The sequence below is a fragment of the Carettochelys insculpta genome, chromosome 4, assembly GCF_033958435.1.
Source record: "Carettochelys insculpta isolate YL-2023 chromosome 4, ASM3395843v1, whole genome shotgun sequence".
NCBI classification, from domain to species: Eukaryota; Metazoa; Chordata; order Testudines; family Carettochelyidae; genus Carettochelys; species Carettochelys insculpta.
In genome coordinates, this window is record NC_134140.1 from 88,740,273 (window position 1) to 88,766,161 (window position 25,889).

Below are 25,889 nucleotides of genomic sequence, written 5' to 3' on the forward strand. Positions count from 1 at the left end.
GAGGGTAAAATAATAATGTAATCAACATGGCTATATGAAAAATAGACCCAGTCAAACTAACTTGCTATCTAGTTTTAATGAGGTTACTAGTTTAGTTGTTAACTGTAATGTTGGTGTCATATACTTCAACTTCTGTAAGATGTTGGATTTCATACAGCACAGCATTTTGCTTAGAATACTAAAAGGATATAAATTCACCTTGCACTCTTTAAATGGATTAAAACTTAGCTAACTCATAGGTCTTGTAATGTAATTGTGAGATATGTTCAAGGTCTTTTTTTTGTTATGGTCCATGTGCTGTTTTGTCAACAGGGCCAACGTGATAGTCACAATGGCCTCCTCCATACTTGGCATTTGTCACCTAGAACTTGATCTGTGCAACTGTTTCTTGACCCTGCTGTTTCTCACATTCCTAGACCTGCCTCTTTTCACCTCAGCAGCTGTTGCACTGTACAGCTAATGGCTGACTGCACAAAGAGGAAGAAGTTGATCGCTGGTATTCCTCCTCTCTGCCCAGACCAGAGAAACTTTCCACTAATGTTTATTAAGAGTCTTACTTCAGGGCTCATTACTGTATACTAAACCTACTGGAAGAGACAGGTGTTCTTTAGAATCGTGAAGTTCTTGTAATCTGATAGTAGGGCTGTTAGGAAAAAAAAGATTAGTGTGATGATTTAAAAAAAATCTGGCAGGGATGACGATAGGTCCTGCTGCGAAGGCAGGGGACTGGACTTGATGACCTCTGAAGGTCCCTTCCAGTTCTGTGAGATAAGTATATCTCCATATTTAAAGGGACCTCAGTATTGGACAACAGCACAAATCATTTTTGTGAATTATTTGTGAAAGACATCGCCTTGAATTTTTTTTAAAAACAAGTTGTTGTTTCTGTAGCAGCAACAATGTGCATGGTGCCTCTCAGACAAGAGGAAAGTCAAAGTGTGGAAGGGGGAATGGGATGTAATGAAGTGCAGTGTGATTGACCAGTATAGCATACATCTTATTAGCTTTTGTTACCTGTTTGGATTTTAAAATTTGTTTATACTCAGTATAGAGAACTAGGGTTTTATGGATCTGTTGTAAGGAATTCCTCTAAAGGAATGACTTGAATAAGTAAATGGTTGAGACACAGTGAAACAGTTCAGGAAGGGGTTTTCCAGCACAGGCAGCAGTGCTGGAAGGATAGAAGATGTGAAGGACAATAGTGATTTTCTTTTAAAAAACCAAAATGTTATTCTGTGGTTTCCAAGGTAAAAAATCTGTTTTCCTCCACATAAGGGGGAAAATCAGGGAAAAATATGGAACAAATCATATATGATGGTAGTACGGTATATGATGGTATAATTAAAGTCCATATCACAAGAATGTAAGAAAGGCCTTACTGGGTCATAAGAATTGACCATCTAACTCAGCATTTTGTCTTGCAGCAGTGACTAGTGCTTAAAGGCACATGCTTAAAGGCAATGAAGAGAACTGGGCATTTATCTATTGATCATAGGGTTCATCTTGATTGATCATAGGGTTCATCTGTCATCTTGGCAGCTTCTGGCTTCCAGCAGCTAGAGGTTTAGAGACACTATAGGGTTCCACACCTCACTATCTTGATTAATAGCAACTGATGGGCATATCCCTCATTCATACACTGAGTTCTTTTTTGAATCTCGTTATACTTTTGGCCTTCACAACATCTCCTGCAGTCAGGTCTAAAGTGGCTCTTGAGTTGGGTGAAGTGGTACAGCCTTATCTTTTCTTTTTTTTTAATGTGTTATCAATTAATTTATTTCAGTAATCCCTGGTTCTTATGTTATATGAAGAAGTAACTGGCATGTACTGGATTTGCTTTTTTCACACCATTCATGGTTTGATAGACCTCCATCATATCCCCACTTAGTTATCTCTTTTCTAAGCTGAACAGTCCCAGTCTACTTCATCTCTCCTCATAAGAAACCTGTTCCATATTCCAAATAATATTTGCTGCCCTTCTCTATACTTTTCCCAGTTCTAATACATCTCTTTTTTTGAGATGGGATGACCAGAGTGGCATGCAGTATTCTACGGGTGAGCATACCCTAGTGGCATTAAGATATTTTCTGTCTTGTTGTCTGTCACTCTCCTAGTGCTTCCTAAAATGCTGATAGCTTTTTTTTTTATTACTGCTCCTGACTGAACAGCTGTTGTCACAGAATTATTCACGGTGACTCAGAGATCTCTTTCCTGAGTGGTAACAGCTGTTTAAACCCCATTATTTGGTGCAGTAAACCCCCGACTTACGCATAGGTTGCGTTCCTAGGCAAACAAGTGTAAGTCGAATTTTGGGCAAGTTGGGGGAGCCGGGAAACTGACCAATGCTGCTGTGCTGGTCAGTTTCCCACTTCCAAGGAATGGCGGGGAGCCGTAAACCAGGTGGCGCCCAGCCTTCAGTTCCCCTCCTTGTGGGAGTTGGGAGTGGCCTGGTCTCTGGCTCCTTGCCACTCACTATTTTGACTTGCATTAATCCAAGGCATGTGCAAATCAGAATCATGTAAATAGGGGTTTTACTGTATTAAGATGATGTTTCTCAGAGTACAGTACCTTAACATTTATCAACACTGAACTGTTGCCCATTTCTCTCCCCTTCACACAACTTGAAACTGTTCAATCAACTTCAGTCGTAAATGTCTCGAGTAATTTTGTGTCCTGTGCAAACTTGACCACCTCATTGTTTAACCCGTTTCCCAGAAATTTTATGAATATATTCCACAGTCTTCATACAGATCCTACAGGCACCCTGCTATTTATCTCTGTCCACTTTGAAAACTGATAATTTAGTCTCGCCCTCAATCCCATGGTAACCTCATCAGCTCCTTTGTGGGGCCATGCACCTTGTCACAATCCACGACACAATGCTATTTGGTCGTCATCATTTGCATTCTTTGCCAGGTGGCTACAAGAACAGACTTAGATTTCTAGTACCATCTAGCTAAAAGAGATTCTTGCCACTTGACTGGGCAGACTGTTTGATAGTCTTCCCTAAAGGAGAGCCATACTGTCATGTGTAAATTTTTACCTGCTGTGATATTTTTTTACTCTCCCACAGAGAGACTGATGTGATAAATGATGTTTCATCTAGCACGTTAATATCCAGCAACTAGTAGACATTAGTGTTGCTATCTTTGAGCCAAATGAGAGAACAGGGAATTGAATTACAGTTTCTCTCTCAATGAATTCGTAAAATACTCGGTACATATATGGGTAAAAAATGGTTGCTCACTGTTGTAGCTCTTCTTCTTCAAGATGTGTTGCTCATATCTATTTGAGTTAGGTGTGCATGGCTGTCGGGAAGTTTTTCCCTATATTTTCCCTTATTCAACTGGTACCTCCCCACGGAGGGAGAAGGGAAGTGGCTTGATTTTAAAGGCCAGCTCAAGTGTTGGATTGGCTGGGGAACCCCCTGTTCTCTTCATCCCCTTTGAAGCACCTGGCATTGGCTACTGTCAGAAAGCAAGGCACTGGGTGGACTACATGAATTTCTTATATTCTAATCTTTCGGGTTGAGAGAGAATTTTTCCTGGGTTCAGATTGGCAGAGACCCTGAGGACATTTTGCCTTCTCCAGCAGGGACACAGGTTACGTGCAGATTTAAACTAATGTAAATGGTGGATTCTCTGTAACTAGAAGACTTTACACCATGATCTAAGCATTCCAGTAACTCAGCCAGCAGTTATGAGTGTTACAGGAGTGGGCGGGCACAATTGTGTGGCTGCAATATGCAGAAGGTCACGAGGGTCCCTTCTGGTCTCCAGGTCTGAGTCTCCCTGAGAATGGATAGAGCCTAGGGAAACTTTTTTTTCCACCTTTCATTTCAGGCTCCCTTAATCTTTCCCTGTTTTTAACTCTATTTATTGTCCAGCCAGTGTCTCTGCTCCAGCCTCTTCTTGTCCAGGCAGTGTCTTCAAACAGTCTTGCTTTACAAATCTAGCACCTTCCTGCTCCACCCTCCCACATACAGGGTCCTTAGTCAAGTCTCCCCCATTCTGGCTCCCTAGATCCCATCCCTTCGTGCAATGTCCCCATTCGGACCTCTCCTCCCCTTGCTGCACTGAAATACCTCCTTGGCCGAGTTGCTCACTGCTTTCTTGTTCATTGGACTGATTGCAATTTTTGTGATAGCTCCTGGTGATTCCTTCATCGGTGCCAGCTCCATAAGCTGTGGGTCCCTGGGCAGTGTCTCCTGAGTACACTCCCACCATAGTGGCAGTGGTGGTTCTGGCATCAGCTCTTGCCTCCCACTGTAGTGGCAGCATCCCCAAAAGCAGCAGGTTCTTTGGTGGTTCCTGATTACTCCCAGTGGTGGCAGTCTGCTGCCGGTGGCACTGGGGCAATGCCTGCTATGCTACGGTATCCACTCATGGTAGCTGTCCTGCTTTCGGACATCCTGGCTGTGTCTGCACACAAGGGGGCAGAGCCAACAGCATTCCCTTGCTGCCCAGCCCTCTAAGCCACACAGATTATCAAAATGATTTTGCAATGTTTCAATGTCAATTTAAATGTTTTCTGCTTCTCCAGTACTTATTGAAACCTTCCTAATCTGCAGTTGTTCTCTTCTTGCCTGCTCTTGGGCTGGGGCACCCATCACAAGCAAACAAAACAGCTGCTGAGCTGTGACTGGTGGGCCTCTTGTCTCACCCCATCTGGCATCTCCTACCAGCGTCCCAGTCCCCACCCCCATCCCCAGCTGATTGCAGAGGTTTGGAGGCTCTGTGGCGGAGTGGGATGAGCAGGAGGCAGGCTGAAGTAATGCTTGGCCTGGCTGCGGGGAGTGGAAAGGAGCCCTTTTCAACTGCTGGGATGCTGCTGCAGCCCTGCCTAGCAGCTGCCTGAGACAACCTAGCTGGGGACATGGTTTCTACTCCTTGCCCAGACTTGCATGCTAATGTCCCCAGCAGCTGAGTCTGGGTGAGGAGCAGAACATGCTGCCTCCTCTCTAACCAAGTTCTTTCAGGCGGCTGCTAGGCAGGGCTGCAAAGCAGTGACTGGGAGGGGCTGCACTTAAAAGCTGCTCCCTCTTGCTCCATGCCTGAGGTCCTACCCAGCAAGGACAGCAGCAGAACATGGGGGATAGAGAGGACAGACATGGTGGGAGGACATTGCCCCCTGGAGGTAATGTGTCAGGGAGAGTGCAGTGGCCCAGGAGCTGGGCGCAGGGGGACACTTGACCTGGCCTTTAAATCAAGCCCCTTCCCTTCTCCCTCCCCAGGAAGGCATCAGTTGAATTTGGGGCACTCTTGGAAAAGCGGGTGGGAGGTAGGGCATTGGGTCAGGGGTTTAGGAATGGAATGGGAGGTCAAGCATCCCCCAGGAAATCTGGAATTCAGCACCTCTGTATCTTCCTTTCCTCCTTAAGTATCGCAAAGATTAATACCTTGGATGTCATGCAAGAATGGCAAACCAGGCTTGTCTTACTAAGCCCTGGACTATACTATAAGCTTATGGTAGCATAACTGTGTTTCTCAAGGGTATAGAAAACCTCCACCCATGAGCAACATGTAAACAGAGCTATGTTTATGGGAGGGCTTCTCCCGTCAACATAGCTAATGTCCTTAGGAAGTAGATCACCTATGCCAACAAGAGAAGCTGGTTAACAGAGTCTTCACCAAGCTCTGTAACCACACTGATGCAGCTACACCACTGCAAGGGAACACCAGCCCTCATGTGAGCAGTCCAACTGAAGAATTCGATCAGATGCTAATTTTGCAAAATGATGTATATTGTATTTTGCAAAAATCACATTTGCAACTGTCCAAAAAATGGCTGAGTTCGATTAAAATCCCAGGGTAGTTCATTCATAAGTGCTGACAATGGCACACGTACAGAATACAAAATAGTGTCATCAATATAAAGATGAACTGAGGAGTTTGCAGCTCCACTTGCTGTAAGCAGACTAGGAGGGAACCTGAAATAGACTCTTGTAGAACACCTTTAGTAATAGACTTTATCTGACAAATAAAATCATCCTATTCATTACAACTTATTTCAGCTCAGACATCTACTCAAAGAGAGAACATAATTTTTGTCAAGTGCATTTAATAAAATGCCCCATTACATAACTGTTTCTTTTGGTACCACCTATGCTAGATGCTTTCTGACCATAAAAATAATGTATGGTAACTGGATTGATGCTTTTATAGTCTAAAAGCCTATGGCTATGATTACACCACAGCGCTCTGTCAACAGAAGTCACTGTTGGAAGAGATTTGACAACAAAACTTCTATTGACAGAGTGCGGCCACACATAAAAGCAGATTGAGGGAGAGCTCTGCTCAGTTGCTAGAGGTGCCGGCCTGCCTAGCTGCTCTCTTGACAAGACAGGCACCCAGAAGAACAGCAGACAGGGCTGGCCATTGTTGTGGATGCCGTGTCTGTTGAGCAAGGCCCCCGGGGCATTTATGCAGCTTTTTTGTTGACGGCAGAGTTAGCACTTCTGCTGGCAGCTTTGAGGTATGTGTTTTGTCAAGATACTGCTGACAAATCCCTTTTTGTATGTGCATGCTCCATGAGTTTTTTGTTTGTTTTGGGGTTTTTTGGGCAAAGCTGGGGTTTTGCCAGCAAAACTTGCTGGTGTTATGGTAGCCTCCAAGAGTCTAAGAGCCCAGTAAAGGATCAGCCTTTTTCAGTATCTTCAGTATTTTAAATGTAGATATTCCTTTGCTATGCTGGTTGAGAACATGGGATGATGGCTGTACACGTAAAGCCCTGGTGCCTCCTGTGCATTGAGTAGCTGGCTGAGTATGGAAGACTGGCAAGGGTTGTTAGCTACACCTTCAACATAATGCTATCTAGCTTGCTGGTTTGGAATCCTGTCTTGTTGCTGCCTTGGGAAGAAGTGATTCTCTGTACTCTCTTGCTCTGTAGGAATTGCCTTTTAAAACAATTCAGGACTTTTTATTCAAATATAAAATGACACATCTGTTATGCACACTTTCCCCTGTGATGCCATGGCACATCTGGTGGCTGAACTGTGTGACCTGTCCTCATCCACAACTGTTTCCAATTCAGAGACAATTTGTACCTTCAAGTCAGTGGCGTGGCTCCACAATATGCCAACATTTTTATCACTGACCTAGAACAACACCTCAGCTCCCTTCCCCTAGCACCTCTCCTCTACTTGCACTATATTAATGACATCCTCATCATATGGACCCATGGTAAGGAGACCCTTGAAGAATTCCTCAGGGATTTCATAAAATTATAGAATCCTAGGGCTGGAAGGGATCTCAGGAGGTCATAGAGTCCAGCACCCTGCCTAAAGCAGGATCAATCCTAACTAAATCATCCCAGCCAGAACTTTGTCAAGCTGAAACTTAAAAACCACCCCACCATCAGTCTCAGCCTGGATCATTCCACACAAAAGATCTATTTCCTGGACGTTATCATACACATTAATATCACTCAATACAGGAAACCCATTGACCACCGTTCTTACCTACATGCTTCCATCCATCATGTGCCAGCAATCTCCTTTGGTCATGTACATTGGGCAAACAGGATGATCTCTATGTGAAAGAATGAATGGACATAAATCTGACACAGGAATTAGCATACACACAAAACTTTAGCCTGCCTGGACATTCAACAAAGGATTTAAAAGTAGCCATTCTTACCAAAAGATTACAGAGGAAGACATCTGAATTGGAATTTGTTTGCTAAATTGACAAATTTAAATTAGGCCCAAACAGAGATCCAGCTAACTTATGCATTACGAGGGCAATTTCCCCACCTTTGATATTTACAGGAATAGGACACCTACTTAACTTAATTTGCTTTTATCTACTAGTGACTGGTAGCTCCTTTTTTCACCCTCCTCCTTTCTCCCACCCACCCCTCTATATAAACTCTGGATTCTTATTGTCTATTCCAGTCATCTGAAGAAGTGGGTCTTACCACAAAAGCTCATGAACTAATACATCTGTTAGTCTTTAACGTGCTCCAAGACTGCTTGTTGGTTGTGAAACTAGACTAACACAGCTGCCCCTCTGAGACTATTAACACATTAACAGAGTATGCCACAGGCAGAAGTTACATCTTGAAGAATCAGTTTGTATGTGTCAGACTGCACTGTTTATTTGAAAAATAGCTTATTTTTCCCACCAAAAATCAACAATTCATAGAAACTATCCATGGACCACAGGAGTTGTAATGGCCCTGGGTGCTGCTGCCTGAGGACACTTATTATTGGGTGGGCATTTATCTTAACTTTGTACATTCTATGAATTAGCTTTTATGTTTTGTCCCTGTTCTCTCACATTGTCATTGCAGTCTGAGCAGTATTATTCTTGTCTCAGAGAGAAAATTATATTGCTCCATCAAGCTCTTCATTAGGGTGTGACCTAATGTTGATACTATGTACAGTAATTGTGGAGAAGAGGATACTGTATTATACAAGAATAATATCTTTTCCTGGTAGCTGGAAGTACAACTATATTAGCTTAAAACTATTTACGGGATTTTTCAGGTTTAACAGGAGTAAAATCAGTTATGGTTACATATGCATGAGGCAAGGTGAATGTACAGTCAGGTTCAATCTTCTAAATAACTTAGTTCCTATAGTATAGTTACAGTAAATGCCCGACTTATGCATGAGTTGCGTTCCAGGCAACCACATCTAAGTCAAATTTCACGCAAGTCAGAGGAGCCAGGAAACTGACCAGAGCAGCAGCAGCCTGGCTCCCAGCTCCCCTCCTTGCAGGAGCTAGGAAACTGACCAACACAAGTGGAGGGGCGCTGGGAGCCACCTGGCTCCCTGCCATTCACAGTTTTCATTCGCATTAATCCAAGTAACACCCAAGTTGAAATTGCATAAATATGGGTTTTACTGTACACAGCCACATAGAAAACACAAATCTAATTTGAAGAAGTCTTCATTACCACTTATGAAAAGAGTAAATTAATGTATTGATTTTCCTGTTTCATTATATGTCATGTACTAAATATTCGAAAATACCTGGATAAATTTCAACCCATGAAATATGTATACTTGCCTAAAAAAGCAGGAATCTGTGGAGCACAAGTATTTGAATATGCAGATTTTATTAGCACACCAAAATAATAGTGTACCTCTGATTTCTGCTTGTTTTAAATGCCTTAACTGGGGAGATTTAAGATCTCATTAAAAGACCAGACCCTGCTCTCTTTGCTGCTACTAGTTCTACCAATCTGCAGGTGAAATTATTTGCTTGAGCGTACAGATTTTATTGGTCAGTTTTGGCACCATCCTTTGCTACATCCTGCAGCGTGACAAAGGATTATTTTAAGTTAGGGAGGTCACTGAAAAAGGGAATATGCCAATATGAAATTCTTCAAATGATGCTGGAACCTGGCCAACCAGCAAACTGAACCAACAGGCCATATGTGGCTCCTTAACGGTGGCCTGTGTTCTCTTAAGACAAGATTCCAAATGGAGAGAATCTCGCCCCTCGTGTTCCTGCAGTCTGTCCCAGCTTGTTCTACAGACACAGCCCATAGACAGTGTTTAAATAAAACTAATTCTCTGCTTTTGGTTTGGCATTACTCCCAAAGCTTGGCTGCTCCTAGGATTCTTTCCTAAGCCAATACCCTTTATCCTCTCATCAGACAACCACACTGCCACCTAAGTTATGAGAACTCCAGATGATCTTTTCCAAACACATTCAGCACCACAATGGAGTATTAATTTTTATTGCAGAGAGAGATCTGATTAGCCCTTTTAAAATATACCAGTTACACAAGATTGGAAGGCTATGCTGTCACCTATCCTGTTTTACAATATTTATTTTGCTAGAAAGGATTTTTAATGCTTGCCTGGTTGGGGCAAGCAGAGCATTGCAGCTTCTGATGAAATAATAACAGATCTAAAAGGTAAGATGAAACCTAAACTCTAGTAATTGGCAGAAATGTATGATTCAATAATTGATGCACACAAATAATCAAATGCACATTCTGTAGACTGTTGTTGTCTGGGAAGAGAGAGACTCTCCTCTCCAGAGCAGATGGCATGTCCCCTTTTTGTCCAATGATCTGACCCATTCTGGCCCTCTGCCCCATTGTGGCACTTTGTATTGTTGCAAACAGCTCATCAGTAGCAGTCATACCACAGAGGAAGTCTGGCTGAATTTATACCCACATAAATGGCTAATAAGTACAGTCCAGTGGGCTTTCTGTCATGTGCAATTAGAATTATTTTGGCAAAGGTCATGTAATATCTGTTAACTTGATGTTTGCTATCAAGGAACTTCTATCTAGAGCTGGCAGGAGGACGATTCTAGGAGGTCTTAATTGCTTCTAATATCTTGCTGATGAAATCAATGGGGTACACTTTACCTCCCATTTGCATATGGGTAAAGATCATATTTAATGGTAATAATGTATATGTGAAAAGCCTTAAAACCTCACTTGACAGAACAAATTACATGATCTCTGTATATGTGTACATTTATAGAATGGTTAATTTTAAGATGTTGACAAGCTTTCCTGAGATAAATAGATGCTATTTCAGTATTTATGATATTAAAAATTTTAAATAACTTTACTATAGGGGATACCTTGTCTGCTGAAAACTGTGAATTTTAAAAATTTTGAAGGCATTAGTCAAACCACTCTACACATATACATTTTTCTTAGTCCTCATTTTCAGTTTTTATGAAGACTTTGCATTCTTTTGGTATTTCAGTAAGTGTGAAAGATACCTTTGTCTCTTAATAAGAGATGCAATTTTCCTTATTTCATAGTAGGAAATCCAGTCTTCTAGTACTCATAGATTTCATAGTAGGAAATCCAGAAAGTGAAGCCAATTATTTCAATGAAAATAAACATTATTCTTTAGGAAACATTTTGTGGTAGGTAATTGTTATTTTAATTCCAAGTTGGTAGCTTCCCATTTCGTAGTTAATTCTCAGCTGGTAAAAATAAGCATAGTTCGGCTGAAGTCAATGGAGTGCCCATAATTGAAACCAGCTGAGAACCTGTCTATTTTAGCTTAAAACTATTAAAACATTACAGATTACGTTAACGTACCATAGCTGAGAAAGTGTCTTTTTTTTTTTTTCAGGCACCAAAAAGTCCCTTGTACATTAATTTAGATTGCAGTCTGCCAAGCAGATGAGACTGCAAATATACACCACCAGCTTTGGTTTAATTAATTCACCCACTGTATTCATGTATTTTTGCCACAAATATTGTACTATTCTAATTTAGGACATTTACTTTGCTTCCTTTTAACTCCCTCACAATATGAGCAATCTAATAATCCATAAACCCAACTGTGCATAATGTGTACTGGTAACTAGGGAAGGCTTTAGTGCTGTGATACCCACAAAAAAGTAGCATTAAACAAGGAGACCAGAAAAAGCAATCTGCTCAGACTAGAACACATGGATACACGTTTTATAGCTAGTGAACAAATGGGGTGCTGAATTCTGAAATATCTTGCGGCGCCACAAAGCGCAGTATCACCCACCATAAGGTGGATGTGGAAAATTGTACATAATAAATGAACATTATGTTTTGCTCTTTCTTTATTCCAAGTATTTCCTAAGTCCAGGCAAATGTAAGACTGGAAAAGACGCTGGCCACTGTGCCTTAAATCTGCTGCTGTTACAGCTGTTCCTTTATAATCTTGTGAGGGCTGCAGGAACAAACACAAAAGCCATAGAATGCCACCATTTTTTCTGCTCACACACATTTTTTTAAGTCATAAAGTAAGACTGTATGCCTTTGACTAAATTAATATTAAGTTTGTTGTGCAGAGAAGTAGCAATAATTTGGATAGGAAGATGGAGGAAAGGTGAGCTACTTGTTTTAAATTGGCTCAGCAGAATCTCATTGAAATTCTGTGTACCGTCCTGAGAGCTGGCAAAGGAACAACAAATGTGAACAAGGTTGATGGTGACCACAGGCCAGAAAAAAGTGGTGAAATAGTCATGCAGACACATTAATCAAAAGTTCAGAAGCTTTTCAAACACTCTTAGTTGCTATCTGGAGAAACACTTTCTTCCTTGTAAACACTGGTATCAGGTCCCAAGCCCTGTACAGTCAACTGACCTGCTTTGTTGCAGCTAAGTCGAAGGAACAGGTACACCAGTTCTAATTTCCCATAAAACGTGCTGGTCCTTAAAACTGTTATCTGCATATTGACGGAGGGTAGGGCCAAAAAAAAAAAAAAGCCCTTCAAGCTCCTAGTGAGAATCTCAGTCCCTCAACCCTATCATTTGCCTCTGAATGGGGTAGGTAGGTAGGAAGGTAGCATATGTAGAAATGCTTTGATGTTTAGCTCTTGTATCAAGTAATTATGTGTTTGTTTATTCAACTTATAAACTTATAGAAACAGACCAGTGCACTGACTTTGGTGCTAAGGCTGAAAGGCAGACTGCTACCAGATCAGATCACTTCTCAAGGCTCAAAATACTCAAGTGTATAACATTTCAAAATAAAGCAATGTCTGTGTGCAGGTCAAAAAGAACTTTAGTCTGGATCTGTAAAAAACAACAAAACTAGCAGTTTTATTAAGGCATAAGCTTTTGTGAGTAAATTCCACTTTATCAGATGAACTGAAGTGAAAATACAAATACAGTTATATATATATATATATATATATATATAAGAAAATTACTGCAATAGAGAGAAGTTACTATCCATTGTAAATTAGGGTGATCAGTCAGGTGATTGTGACTATTCAATGCAGCTGATGGGGAGATATCCATTGAGGAGAAGTTGCCTCTGTAGAGTGTTAACCAATATACATCCTCATTGAGACCTAATTGTTTAGCATGGAATACATTCTGAGATTTGAAAGAGCTGGCAATTTTTTGCAATTATTTCTGCCTTCGTGATTCACTCTTCAGAATATTTCATCAGCCCTATAAACAGTTTGGATAAAACAGTGTCATTAGGGAGAAGCTATCATATGTCTGATTTTTGTGCACCTTGAATTGCAGATTCAGACGTAAGAAATCTACATTACAATTTTCAGTTTTCTGGTACCTTTTACCACTTGGATACCAGGCTCCTGAATTCAAAACTATCTAAAAGGCATTACTAAGACTAAACTTTGGCAGCTGAAGAATTAATCCTTGCTTTAACATAAATAAGAGATGATAGTCAAGTATCTATACAAAAACCTTTTAGGAGAAAAGGGAATTGCCAGTTTGTAACTCTCTGCTTGTATATGCCTCAATAGTCTATTAAAAACTATGAAAACCCATTAAGCAATTCAATTTAAAAGCACCTAAATTACAAATACTGTCCCAATTTTTGCATCAGAACTTCTCTGACCCTAATTGTATGTCATCCTTCAGTTAGGTCTGAGACTTATATTCAAAATTTTCAGTTTTGAAGCACTATTGACAGCTATTTAATTGTTCAGAAGTACTTTTTCCCTTTGTAAATGATGCTTTACCATATTTCATTTGTTTTCATTTTAATTATGTGTTCCCCCAGTTTTTGTGACAAAATGTTCTTGGACACTGCCTGATGCTACAAAATACATGATGTTCCACATTTTTAACCCTTCTACAAAACGACAAATCCCTCTAGAAACCCTTTGAGTCAGGAAATATTTAAAGGATTTTCACGGTCAGCACAAAACCTGTGAAACCTCATTACGACTGCACTAAAAAGAGTGTAATAATAATAATACACATAGCTTTACATTTTCAATTCATTGTACAATTTTTGGGCCAAATACAGCCTTTCAAAAGTTCCATTGCAATGACAGGACTAGCTAAACTATTAATCCAATTAAAAAAGTAAAATATTATCCCAATTCTTAGGTTCTTATCTCATTTGGGAGATGTTTGGAGTTTCATTCTGTAAACTGTGTGCAGTTGAAATCATAAGTTTCCATGAGAATTTGCAAACCCCTGCCAGAGTCATCTCTTTCAATCAAAGCAAGGTAACTGGCAAATAATACCTATACCACATTTTCAGGCTGATATTTTTAAATGTAAACAACCATTCTGGTAAATAATAGTAAGTCACACCAGAGTATGACTTGTATATGGTGCTAAAATATGTTAACCTTCTTTGTCAATCGGGAAGAATAAATACTTTATTTGGAAATATGAAAAAGATAGCCCAGAGGTTTGGGCACTGGCCTGAAAGGGGGGAAACTTAGCGTTTGTGTGACTCAGGTCACCATCTATGATATAGGGGTCCCAGAAAAGAGACATGTGCCACTGCCACTGGAATAAAACTGCCCAGTGAAATGTGATTAAAAACGATGTCTCTACAACCAAGCTGGCCAGGAGATATGCACAGAAAACTACAACATATAGAAAATTATTCACTATTTTGGTACTGACTCTCATAGAGCGATAGAACAAAGAGATCATAAAATGGACAGTTCTTGGAAGAGCACAATACCTGTACAGTACATAGGAAATATGCATTATCTTTATGGTTTGGGATCAGATCTTTTACTTTTGCTATAGCTACAGCATTCAGATTGAACATGTAGCAGCCAGGATAATGGTCCTGGTTAATACCCTTTCCACAGTGCTGCTACAGATGACCTAGAATGCAATCCTGACTCAGTTGAAATCAGTGGCAAAACTCTTGTTGACTTCAGTGGGAAGAATTTTATCCCAAAGCATTATGGAACCTCGATGTCGCAAAATCGTGGCAATAGACATATAGGAAACTAGGTGCAGAACTGGAAGATTTTGATTAAGCACAATCCAAACCAGATCTGCTGATCATAAGTCATAACTGCCTGATTTGGATTGTGCTTAAGAAAAATCTTCCCATTCTGTTCCTGAATTCCTACCTGTCTATTGCCATGATTTTGCCACATTGAGGGTAGCAAAGAGAAAATCCTAGAGCTGCCATTTTCCTTAGTTTAGTATTTAAAAACTCACTGATAAATTGTGCAGATGACACAAGCTTTGAGGAGATAGGAAATAATGAAGATGACAGGTTTATGAGAGACAGCAAGCAGGTTAGTTTGGTAAACTATGCACAATGTGAGCTGCATTTTAGTCTGGTGAAATGTATACATCTGTGAACAGAGAACATGGGTCAGACTTCCAGGAAGGGAGGTGAAGGCGCTATCCTGTGAAGCAGCGAGTCTGGGGTGGGGGGAACCTTGAGTCATGGTGGATAATCAGCTCAACATGAGCTCCTCGTTGGCACTGTGGTCACAGGGGTCATGTAATCCTTGGATGCATAAGCAGGGGTGAGACACTGTGGGAGTCTCCCAGACCAGTAAGGAATATGTGCCCTGTAACTCTGGGATATTGTAATGCTGCACTGCTCAGCAGCCTGCCCATTAGCAGCCTGGTTTCCACCAGCAGCTGGTATCAGCAAAAGCCCTTCCTCTCTCCCAACTCTCCCCAAACCCATCCTTCCTGAGTTCCTAACTGCTAGGCACTCATACTTCTCCCATCTGGCTCATCAGTCCAAAAATTTTGAAACCTGATCACTAAATACTAGCTTCCTTTGGCCCCCACACTCCATGCAGTTTGCATATAGAAATCTGCTTGGGCAATGTAACAGAAAAACTACAGATTAAGGGAGAGCAAGTATGTGTAAGTTACACAGCAAATACACTTACTTCAAGCCTTGTATTTCTAGATTGGATAAAATCCCTATTCTAGTACAAAATAACTACTGCCTTTCAACAGTTTCTCTCGTAATTTTAGTGGGGATCTATCATTTCACTGACTGCTTGCTGCCTGGAGGCTGCATCTAAGTTTCTGGATGAAAAACCCCAGGCAAAATCCTGCTTTTCATTAGCTTTGTTCTCTTTCCCTCATCTGCTTCCCCAACCCCCAGGCCAGGGAGACTCATGGTTGCTTAGGCCAGCTCTGGACTATGGGATGCTGTCAATCTATACTTAGTCAACATACTTACTGCTGTGTCTCGTATGTGGTAAGGTCAGTGGGGGCTGCTCTCCTGTCAATGCTGGCTACTGTTGTCATTTCAGTGGAGTAATGGTTTAGTGTAGACAGACTTCTACTATGTCAAACCCTTTCTTGATTGCATAGTTGGAATGTCTCAGTGTGTTTCCTTTAGCTCTAATGGCGCATCCTTGTATTTGTCTTGCTGGACAATGGGGTCATTTGAATCTGGTTGCATGTGAACACCTGTCCAATTGCTCCCTGTCATGATGTAAGCTCAGTTCTCTATATACACAAAGTCATATCCATAGCCTGCATACATATCTCATAATGATTGTCATTTAGAATATTGCAAGTTTTCACAAAAGACCTTACTTGGTATACTTTTATAGCACAAGCATGTTGTATAGTTGATTTAACTATTTATTCTTGGTTCAACCCCATTCTCTCGTTGGGTTTTGGCCCTGATTGTTGCCAAGTGAATCTCAAGTAGGAGTAGGGAGGTTATTCTGCCTTTGGTTTTGTCACTGATGTGACCCATTGCTGGAATACTGCATCCAGTTCTGTTGTCTACAATTCAGGAAGATATTGACAAAGTGGAGAGTGTTCAGAGAACAGCTATGAGACTGATTAGATTAGAAAACATGTTTAACAATAATCGATGCAAGGAGTTCAATCTATTTAGCTTAAGATAGAGAAGTTTAAGGGGTAACTTGATTAAAGTGAAGAAATACTAGATGTGTTCAACTATATTAGATTGCTCTTCAGTTAGCAGAGAAAGGTGAGCCAATGGGTGGAAGGCAAAGCTGGCAATTCATACTGGGAGAGAGGTGTACATTTTGGACTTACCACACCCTTGGATGAAGCTTCAATGTGGTAAATCTCAATTAAAACAATCTAAAATAAAATCACGTATAATAGAGTTGCAGGATTGAAAAGTTATTCACTGTCCTAGTGTCACTGATTAACAAGCATCACCCTCTTCATCCTAAAAAAAAACCAGCATTGCATCTTGACACAGCTCTGAAATACCTACTTGTGCTTATTGAAGCCCCTTCTCTGCTCTTTGGCACATGTTCAGAGGTGCTCAAGAAAACCTGGGTTGTGTGCTGATGACATACTGAGAATCTAGGATGAGGAGGAAATTTTAGATGTCAAACCTCAAAACAATTCCCTGATGTACTCTAGAGCCGAAATGGAACAGGTGGATCATTTAAGTTTCTGGCAGTGAAATTCAAGTTCAAAAATTGTGTTTGTGTGTATTGAAGTTCACAACACTGTCTGAAAGCAACTTTTCTAGGTTTCAGTATGTATGTAAAAGACAATTGCGAAGTGTAACACTTCTCCTTGGGAGTTGGTGATACAATAGCAGATTGATGCTATAAATTCAGATACGTTAATAAACTTAATAACTTTGCCCCACTGTTTAAAATGGCATTTTTAATTATCGAGAGCTGGATTCTCCAGTCTGCTCAGTTACTTTCTGCTATGAAGTGAAGGAAGCTCAGAGATTTGCAGTGGAGAACTCTTCCCATATAGTGATGTTACCTTCTGGCACAAACCTGAGGAAGGCAATTTGTGCCATCCAGTAAGGGACTGGAAGGGAAGAAGAGAGGTGCTTATATGGGGAATTGTGGGTAATGGCAGCATAAAGCTGTTACACCTTATTCTGCTGATGGGAACTTCTGGCCAGACTATAAGTAAAATCTGCCCTCTGCAATTCTAATTTATGCTGGGATGGACTGCAGCATTCAGCACCCTCTCAGTCCTTTGCACTATGCTTATGAATTAAGCTCTTGCTTTTTTTCCATGGAGCACAATGTTTCAACTGAATTCCTGAACAATTTCTGTCAGCAGAAATTAGTACTTGTTTTTAATGCCATTCAGTTATGTAGCACTGTTATCTTTCCCAATAAGCAAAAAATCAAAACAAAACAGAACAAAACAAAAAAAGAATCTTAAAAGAGCCATCCCTTGGAAAACTGATGCTGCTCAGTAATAGGAGAGTTGGCATGAAAGAGTGTCTTACTCTGAAGTCAGTCAGGGTTTTCCCTTGGACACCAGAAGGCTTTGGATAGGTCTTTAGTTTTTATCTGCCTGACTCGTGTCCAGTCCCCTGGGGAAAAACTGACTCATCTCCTACATCACTGACACCATTCCGGCAAACTGTAGCATTAAAGCTGAGAATTCAGGATTACAAACTTAGAAGGGTGGCAGCTGGGATAAGTACAGACTACGTAACCTAGCATTCTGTGGCCACTAGTGCGTGAATGCTTATATGTCAGCAAATCAACATGCTAGGTTATCCGGGTGTAAACCCCATGGGGCTCCAATGTGCCAATTACTACACTGGAATTGGACTGAGCAACAGAACAAATGGGTTATATTCCAACTGATGCGTGCACATGAATTCCATTGATTCTAGAGGGAGCGATACAGACCCAGACTGAAAGACCAGAACAATGCCACTAAGGTACTGGGCAATAAACAGAACAAAACATACTAAATAAAGGAGTCACATTCCTGGGATTCTAACATGCAAATTGCCTCACCCAGACCCATTTAAAATAATTTTTTTTAAATATAGTACTTTTCCTGTAGAAGGCATTGGCTTCCCTTGAGAATGGCACTTTTGTACCATAGAACAACTAAATGATGAGCAATGGCAGTGCAAACTGACCCACCAACGTACTTGAGCTCTGTTCCGGTTGGACCATTTCAAAAGAATAGAATATGAACTGGCCTCTCTCTTCAGCCTCTGTCTTGAGATTGATGAATAGAACCAGTTGCAAAGATGATTATGGGGTATTCAGGACAGATTAGCTAAAATATAAATTTCAGTGTAGAGAGGTTAGTCAGATACAGCTTGTTAATCAGTGTAGGTCTCTGATTCACTGGAATGAGTATGGTAATTGAAAAGATTAGGTCACCAACAGATGAAGTCACACACAGACAAAGAGCAGTGGGGTTATGGATGACTGGTGGGGATCCCATGGAAGTTGTGAGAAGGGAAGATAAATTGACAGCATGCACCCAAAGAATTCTCCATATAAATCAAAATTATCATACAGGCTAACTCAGCATAGCTTACTGCATCAGCTTAATTTCTTATGTCTGTATAAATTTAGGCTTAGATCTTCTTACTTTCATTAAGTGCCATTGATAAGCATTTGAGAGCACCAGGGAAGAAAGTAATTTAGGGCATGTCATATTGAAATGATTAATACCAGTAGGAGCCCTGTCCTTCTCTCATTAGTCGTTGGGAGTTTGGGCCTTTGCCTTTCACTGTTTAGAATAGTTTTGGGAATCCTTTTTATCCTTTGACATATGGAATTGCATCCCCAAATTGAAGGGCTATTGGAACATTTCATGGTTTCTTTGAACTTTCAAACACAATTATTTTGTGACAAATTTTGGCTAACCCCTTTCATGATACCCAGCCATAATTTCAATCTTCACCACCTTTAGTGCAAGAGCCTCACACTTTTGTATAATCACACTAATATTTTTGTATACACTATAGTTATACAAGGTGTGTTAGAGAGACAAAGCGGGTGAAGCCATATCTTTTGTTTGCCCAGCTAAGATATTACTATACCTGCCCTATCTCTCTCTCTCATAAGGCAGTAAGGAAACAAAGGTTTGGCTCTGCTATCCCTCTGCACAAATCAGTTGCAAACAAGAATGATGACTAACTTGCCAGGGCCTGGAGCCAGAGGAGGGTGGAACTTGGCTCTGGGACCCCAGAAGAGGCAAGGGTAGAGGCTAGTCTCCCCTAGCCAGCCTCAGCACCCTCCCCACCACACTATGCAAGGTCCCAGCAGCAGCAGGTTTAAAGGGCTCAGGGCTCTGGCCATTGCCATTGATGCCTTGGCAACTGGGAGCCCTGAGCCTTTTTAAATGGCCAGGACCCAGAGCAGCTGCCCCCTTTGCTCTCCCTGTTGGTGGCCCTGCATGCTGCGCTGTTTTGAGAGGTGGTGCAACAGCCACATTCTTTTTCACCCCGCTCAAGCTGTGTCTACACTTTCATTCCTCTTTCGAAAGAGGAATGCCAATGAGGGAAATCGAAAAAGCAAAGGAGGCACTGCTTTACATATCTCATGCTTCATTTGCATCATCTCTCTTCAGAAGAGAGTCTTTTGAAAGAAAAAAAAGCAGGGTAGCCAGAGTTCTTTTGCAAATAAAAATCTTTGAAAGAACCCTTCTTCCTCTTTTGTTTCCAAAAAGAGATGATCCAACTGAAGCACAATACATGTAAATCAGTGCCTCAGTTGCATTTTCGACTTCCCTCATTTGCATTCCTCTTTTGAAAGAGGCATGCAGGTGTGGACACTGCCTCAGTGTAGTGTCATAATGGTCCTGCATTTTCTTTTCAGTCTCTTTTTTTCATGATAAACAATGCAGCACTGGCAGGTGTATCAGAAAAATGCCCCGGTACAATCTGACACATTTGCATGTTTTTGTTCATCCTTCTATTTCTCTTGAAACCGCTGTCAGCATAACTGCACTTTCTGGTGATAGCAAAAGAGCTAATTCCACTTACACCCATGGCCCAAGGGAAAGCATATGATATCATACAGCCTATGACAATATAACTGAAAAGTTTAGCTGAAGACTCCATAATGCCACTTACCTAGTTTACAGCTGAAAAGTTTAAAAGTCATTTGAAGGTGAGTCTGTATTACAGCAGTAAAGATAACATGACCTTTAACGACTCAGAAGAAACTATAGTACAGATTAGCCCATGCTTCATTTGACCGAACAACATACAATATCCTTTTCTTACATCATCAATGTTGTGCTTTGAATTAAAAATATTACTATTTATATAGCTCATAAGATGGAGTGAACAGTGCTTCTGAGTTGAGCAAAAAAAAGTTTATTTTGTTCCAATTATTTTAAAAGAACCAAAAATAAAAAATAACTGAATTGTTTCAAAAAACATCCCATGTACAAGAAGCTGATGGTGAAGGTGGAGTGGATTACAAAAATGTGAGCACCACAGAGACACTGCTTTGCTTGGTGTCACATTGTGACATACCATGTTGTTGTTTTTCCTTTCTGAGGCCATTCATTTATTTCACTACAGATCAATTTCATGTGTTTGTCTTAGTTGCAGTCTAGCTCATTACATTTTTGTTATTAAGGGCCTCTAACTCATGAATGTCACTTAAACACACTTTTAAAGCTTTTTAAAACAATAGACAGCTAGTTAGCTAGTTTGCTGTGCTTCCCATTTGAGTGGAGAACAGAGTAAAATGTTTGCAATTATTTCGCATAAATCCACTGTAACAATTGGCCATGTTTAGTGTCTCTTTGTTGTCAGAATACCTAAATATTGACTTTCTTTGCTATTTAAATGCTATTCTGTGTGTTCCTAACTTCCCCTGTTTAACAGCAGACAAAACCAGGGAGCACTGAATGAGTCGGATGATCCCGAAACAGGCTGTCTAACTGATAACAAGCCAACTTCTCGTCACTTCTATCCTGTCGCCTTGCTGCTTGTCAGCTCACACTTGCTGGTTGTGTGGCTTATCTTAAGTCTTGCTTTACTTTTAGCCAAATATCAATAAACTTCACTCGTGTTCCTTTCTTTTCTACAAACAGTAACAAATTAATTTAAAAATAAAAGAAATATGCTGTAATATTTCTACAGTTTCAGTCTCACAGGATTTGTCTTTAGGATACAAATGTCTAAACTGTATAGTGTTTTCATTTTTTTTCCTGAAGTCTAAGAAATATACTATGCATTAAATTAGTTCATTTCCTCTTTTTGGTCATGGTAAAGCTTTCCCACGTAACTAGCTCAAAGAAAGGTCATATATATCAAAAGTGATTGTGCACAATACAAACTAACCTGATCCAATAATAATGGATGGGACAGTTTGTCAAATTAATTTTCATTGTGCTACTTTTTTTGTGTTATTTATTCACTGATAGAATCTTGTTTGTTTTAACCACTAGGTTATGTTACTACATTGCTTCAACTAACCCTCTTCTGTCAAGTAATTATATGGAGGTAGAATGAGTTCTGTTTTGTAATTAAATTAACCTGTCTGTAACTGTTGCTTTGGTTACATTTGCTGCTTTTGCTTTCAAGACACTTTTATATTCTTTTTAACAAAGTTTTGTTTATGTCTTGAGGCACCAATTTGGCAGGTGTGACTTTTGTACTGTATGTAAACAAGCATCCTTCCTTAGTAAAGAAGACATTTGGGTTAGGCTGTTTGGAAAGCCTTTTTGGTTTTTTTGACTTTTTCCTCATTGCAAAGCTAAACATATTGAAATATACTAGAGGTGAAAATTTCCTTTACAAATCTACAGGGCCAGACTAAATAAAATGCCTTACTCCTAGAACCTGTGTATTTAGGGCTACATGTAGACTTCAATGCATACAGTAAAAAAGGCTGAAGAAATCTTGTGAAAGGATTTAAGAGGCAAATATATTTCTAAAGTTAATGTGAAAATGTATCATTAAATAAATTATTTAAAAAAATTTATGAAACTTTAATTAAAACTTAGGGGGCAAATATAACATACTCATTGTGTATTTCTGAGGGCAATAACTGTGTTGGGGCTGGCCTTGGATTTAATTTTGTAAGATGTATCATCACTTGTGGAAAAACAAAAATGTAGATTTGAATCTTTTGTTATTTTTACTTCAACTGTTGCTGCAACTCTGCAATGAAGAAATAAAACATATTTATTTATTCTGTTTCATGAAGTTGTACTTTTTCCCCTTTCACCAGAGAAGGATGCCGCATAGAGAATGTACTGAAGAATATCAAATGCAGAAAGTATGCATTCAACATGATACAGCTGATGGCTTTCCCAAAGTACTACAGACCACCTGAAGGGACATATGGAAAAGCTGATACCTAAGTGTACAATGTAATAAGAAACACACATTGATACTCATTAGATAATATAATAATTGTTGTTCCTGTGTCATGATTTGGGAGGGTGTAACAAAACTAGGAGTTATCTTGGTTGACTATCAGTGGACCTATTTTAGATTGAAATAACTGGTCAGTTATTATGAAAGAAAACCTCAATTACTGCTTGAGTGTTCTGAAAACCAAGCATATGCAGACTTCAATGCTAGGCTGTAACTTATTCAGATTCCATAAAGTAGTAAAATTGAACCTCAAAAGTTGTTTGATGGAAGACCAAGAAGGAAAATGCAGATTGCTACAGTAATTTATGTTTAGTGATTCCACTGGGGTGGGGGGCACAGCCATGCGGGTCTGTACTGATAGTATACCCAAGTACTTCATGAAGAGAGACCATCCTGCTGGAGACGGTGTCTTTTGCATTGGGATAAAACAAAGATCCCAGTCCCTTTTGGTCAAAGACTCTGTGACATTCTTTACAAAGCATGTTAATCCCGGTTTCTTGGCCAGTCTTAAATTTGGTAATTACATTCTGCTTCTCTGTAGAAGCTTGGTAATTGTAGATTGTAGTTTGAAGTTTGATAATTACATAATGTAATTTTAATAACTACCATTTATAATCTGGTAAATGCATTCTGCGTCGACAGTGTCAGGTGGATGTGTTATTCTTGGCATTTTTTGCTAGTCCCAGTGGTATCAGAGGAATTACCTGTATGAATACAGTGACCCGTATTTGCCCGTATACTTCACTGAGGCCACGTCTACACTAGCAAGTTCTTTCAATTGAAGGGGGTTCTTTTGAAAGATCCTGTGGAACATCTATAAACAAGAAGCGTTCTTTTGAATGTAAATCGAAAGAATGTGGTGTTCCTTTCAAAAATAACTCTTACTAGCCCATTTCAGGAAGAGCACCCCCTTTTGAAATTGTCTTCCAAAAGAAAATGAAAGTAGCTGCTCCTCAGGGCCCTTCTTACAAAAGAGCAGTCCTCATGGGGCCTAATTTTTCAATCTCTGGGTCGTTCTTTTGAAACAGTGGGTGGGCTGTGTGGACCCTTTCTTTCGAAAGAGCAGATCACACTGTTGATCCACTTTTTTGTGTGTGGATGCGCTCTTTCAGAATAAGTTCTTTCAGAAGAGGTCTTCTGGAAATACTTCTTTTGAAAGATCTCTCTAGTGTAGACATAGCTCTAGTGTTTCTGTGCATAGTGAAGCCTAAAATGTGCCTTTATTTAGTGCTGGCTGATATGATTCCTATGTAGTAGAGATAACATAGTTCTTTAGAGTGGAATTGTAGACATATATGGTTTTAATTTTGATGCAGCATCAAGCCCAAAATAAGTATAATAATGGGGGTAGGTACTCCTTAGCATGCTACATTGTGGCCAGTTAGCTCTATCTGTGTAATGCAATATGTTGGCAAAGGATACTCTCTCAATAGGGATTTTGCCGCTCCTCAATTTGTCTTGTAGGCATTACAGGGTTTATAATCACAGAGAGGTAGCTGTGTGAGTCTGTATCCTCACAAAACAAAAAAGCAGTCATGTGACCACTTTAAAAGACTAACAAAATAATTTATTAGGTGATGAGCTTTCGTGGGACAGACCCACTTCTTCAGATCTGGAAATTCTGATGAAAGTAAACTGGTACAACAAGAATTTAACAGAAAGATAGAAAAAATAAAATAACTGACGAAGCAGCTACATAGGACAAAAGGAGGGAGGCTGCAAAGGACGGGGAAGAGAGGGAAGAAAATTACTTACTGCAAGTGTCTGTTAAGTGGCTTGCCTGAGATCTTTATGAATATCAAAGATGGGGAAACTGTCCTTGTAAGGTAACTGCTATGGCTATTAAGACCTAGGCACAAGTGTTGCACTTGAGAATAAACTCTCTGTACAGTAAACCTTCAAAATGCATGATTTTGAGTTGCACTTAACTCACATTAATGCGAGTTAAGCACAACTCGAAATCCTGCTCCTTCAGCCCTGTCTCACACACAGCCTGGATTCAACCCCAACTCCCAGCCCCGCTCACAACCCACGTGTGGCTCTCTGGCTCCAACGCTGGGTCACCCCCCTTCACATGTGGCTCCAGCTCAACCCTTTCCCTCCCACCCAACCCTGATTCAAACCCTCTGAGTGCGGCACCGGTTCAACCCCTGAGCACAGCCCCAGCTCACCACCCCCGTGTGTGGCTCTAGCTCCGCCCCCCCCCGCCATCCCCCCTCCCCCACAGACCCAATCCACCGCCAGGCTTAACCCTCCCCAACTGCCCCCCCCCACACCCCAGGACTTACCTTTCAGAAGGAGCTCCAGGTGCCCCTGCTGCAGAATGTACATTCCACTGGGGGAAAAAATTCCGTTCCCCCCCCCCCCCCCCACGACTTATGCAAAATTCAAGGCATGCGAGAGGGCATGGGCACACAATCCTCATGTAGATTTTGGCATTACTGTATAAAAATCTGTGTGTGTGTGTGTGTGTAGCTATATGATGGCATATATATAATGTTAGTGGAGGAACAGGAATATGAGCCCCTGATCATGTAACTGATGCGGTTAGGTCCAGTAATGGTGACGCCAGAGTCTTTAATCTTATATATGTCATCATGTGCCAGCAATGCTCCTCTACTATGTATATGGGACAGACTAGACACTCATTTTTGCCAAAGAATGAATGGACACAATCAGACATCAGGCATCTGCATACACACAAACCTGACAGTATGCAATTCAATGGAGCAGGCCAGAGCATTAAAGACCTGAAAATTCTGCATCCTAAAAAAAAACCAGCCTTTAACACCAGATTAGAAAGGGCGACACGTGAACTGAAGTTTATTCTCAAATTTGACACTTTGTGCATAGGTCTCAATAGAGATAACAATTACCTTATACATTACAGGGGACACTTTCCCCATCTTTGATATTTTGATCTTTGACACTTTCCCCATTCATAGTAGTCCCAAGCAAGTCACTTAATAGACACTAAGTAATTTTCTTCCCTCTCTTCCCCATCCTTTGCCCTATTTAGCTGATTTCTCACTTTTCATTTCTTTTTTTTTTTTAAATTTCTATTAAATTCTCATGGTAGCACATTTTTATTTTCATCAGAATGTCCTACTCTGAAGAAGTGGGGCTGTCCCACCAAAGCTCATCAC

General features: G+C 40.5%; 1 protein-coding gene across 2 annotated transcripts in view; it reads left to right on the forward strand.

Moving 5' to 3' along the window:
- Positions 1–25,032, forward strand: part of INPP4B (inositol polyphosphate-4-phosphatase type II B) — a 295,449-nt gene extending 270,417 nt beyond the window's left edge. For both annotated transcript variants that reach the window (XM_074991914.1, XM_074991915.1), the window contains one exon: positions 22,595–25,032. In XM_074991914.1, coding sequence (XP_074848015.1) covers positions 22,595–22,727 — 133 coding nt within the window. In that variant the 3' untranslated portion in view covers positions 22,728–25,032. The remainder of the gene's footprint in view (positions 1–22,594) is intronic.
- Positions 25,033–25,889: the final 857 nt, after the last annotated feature.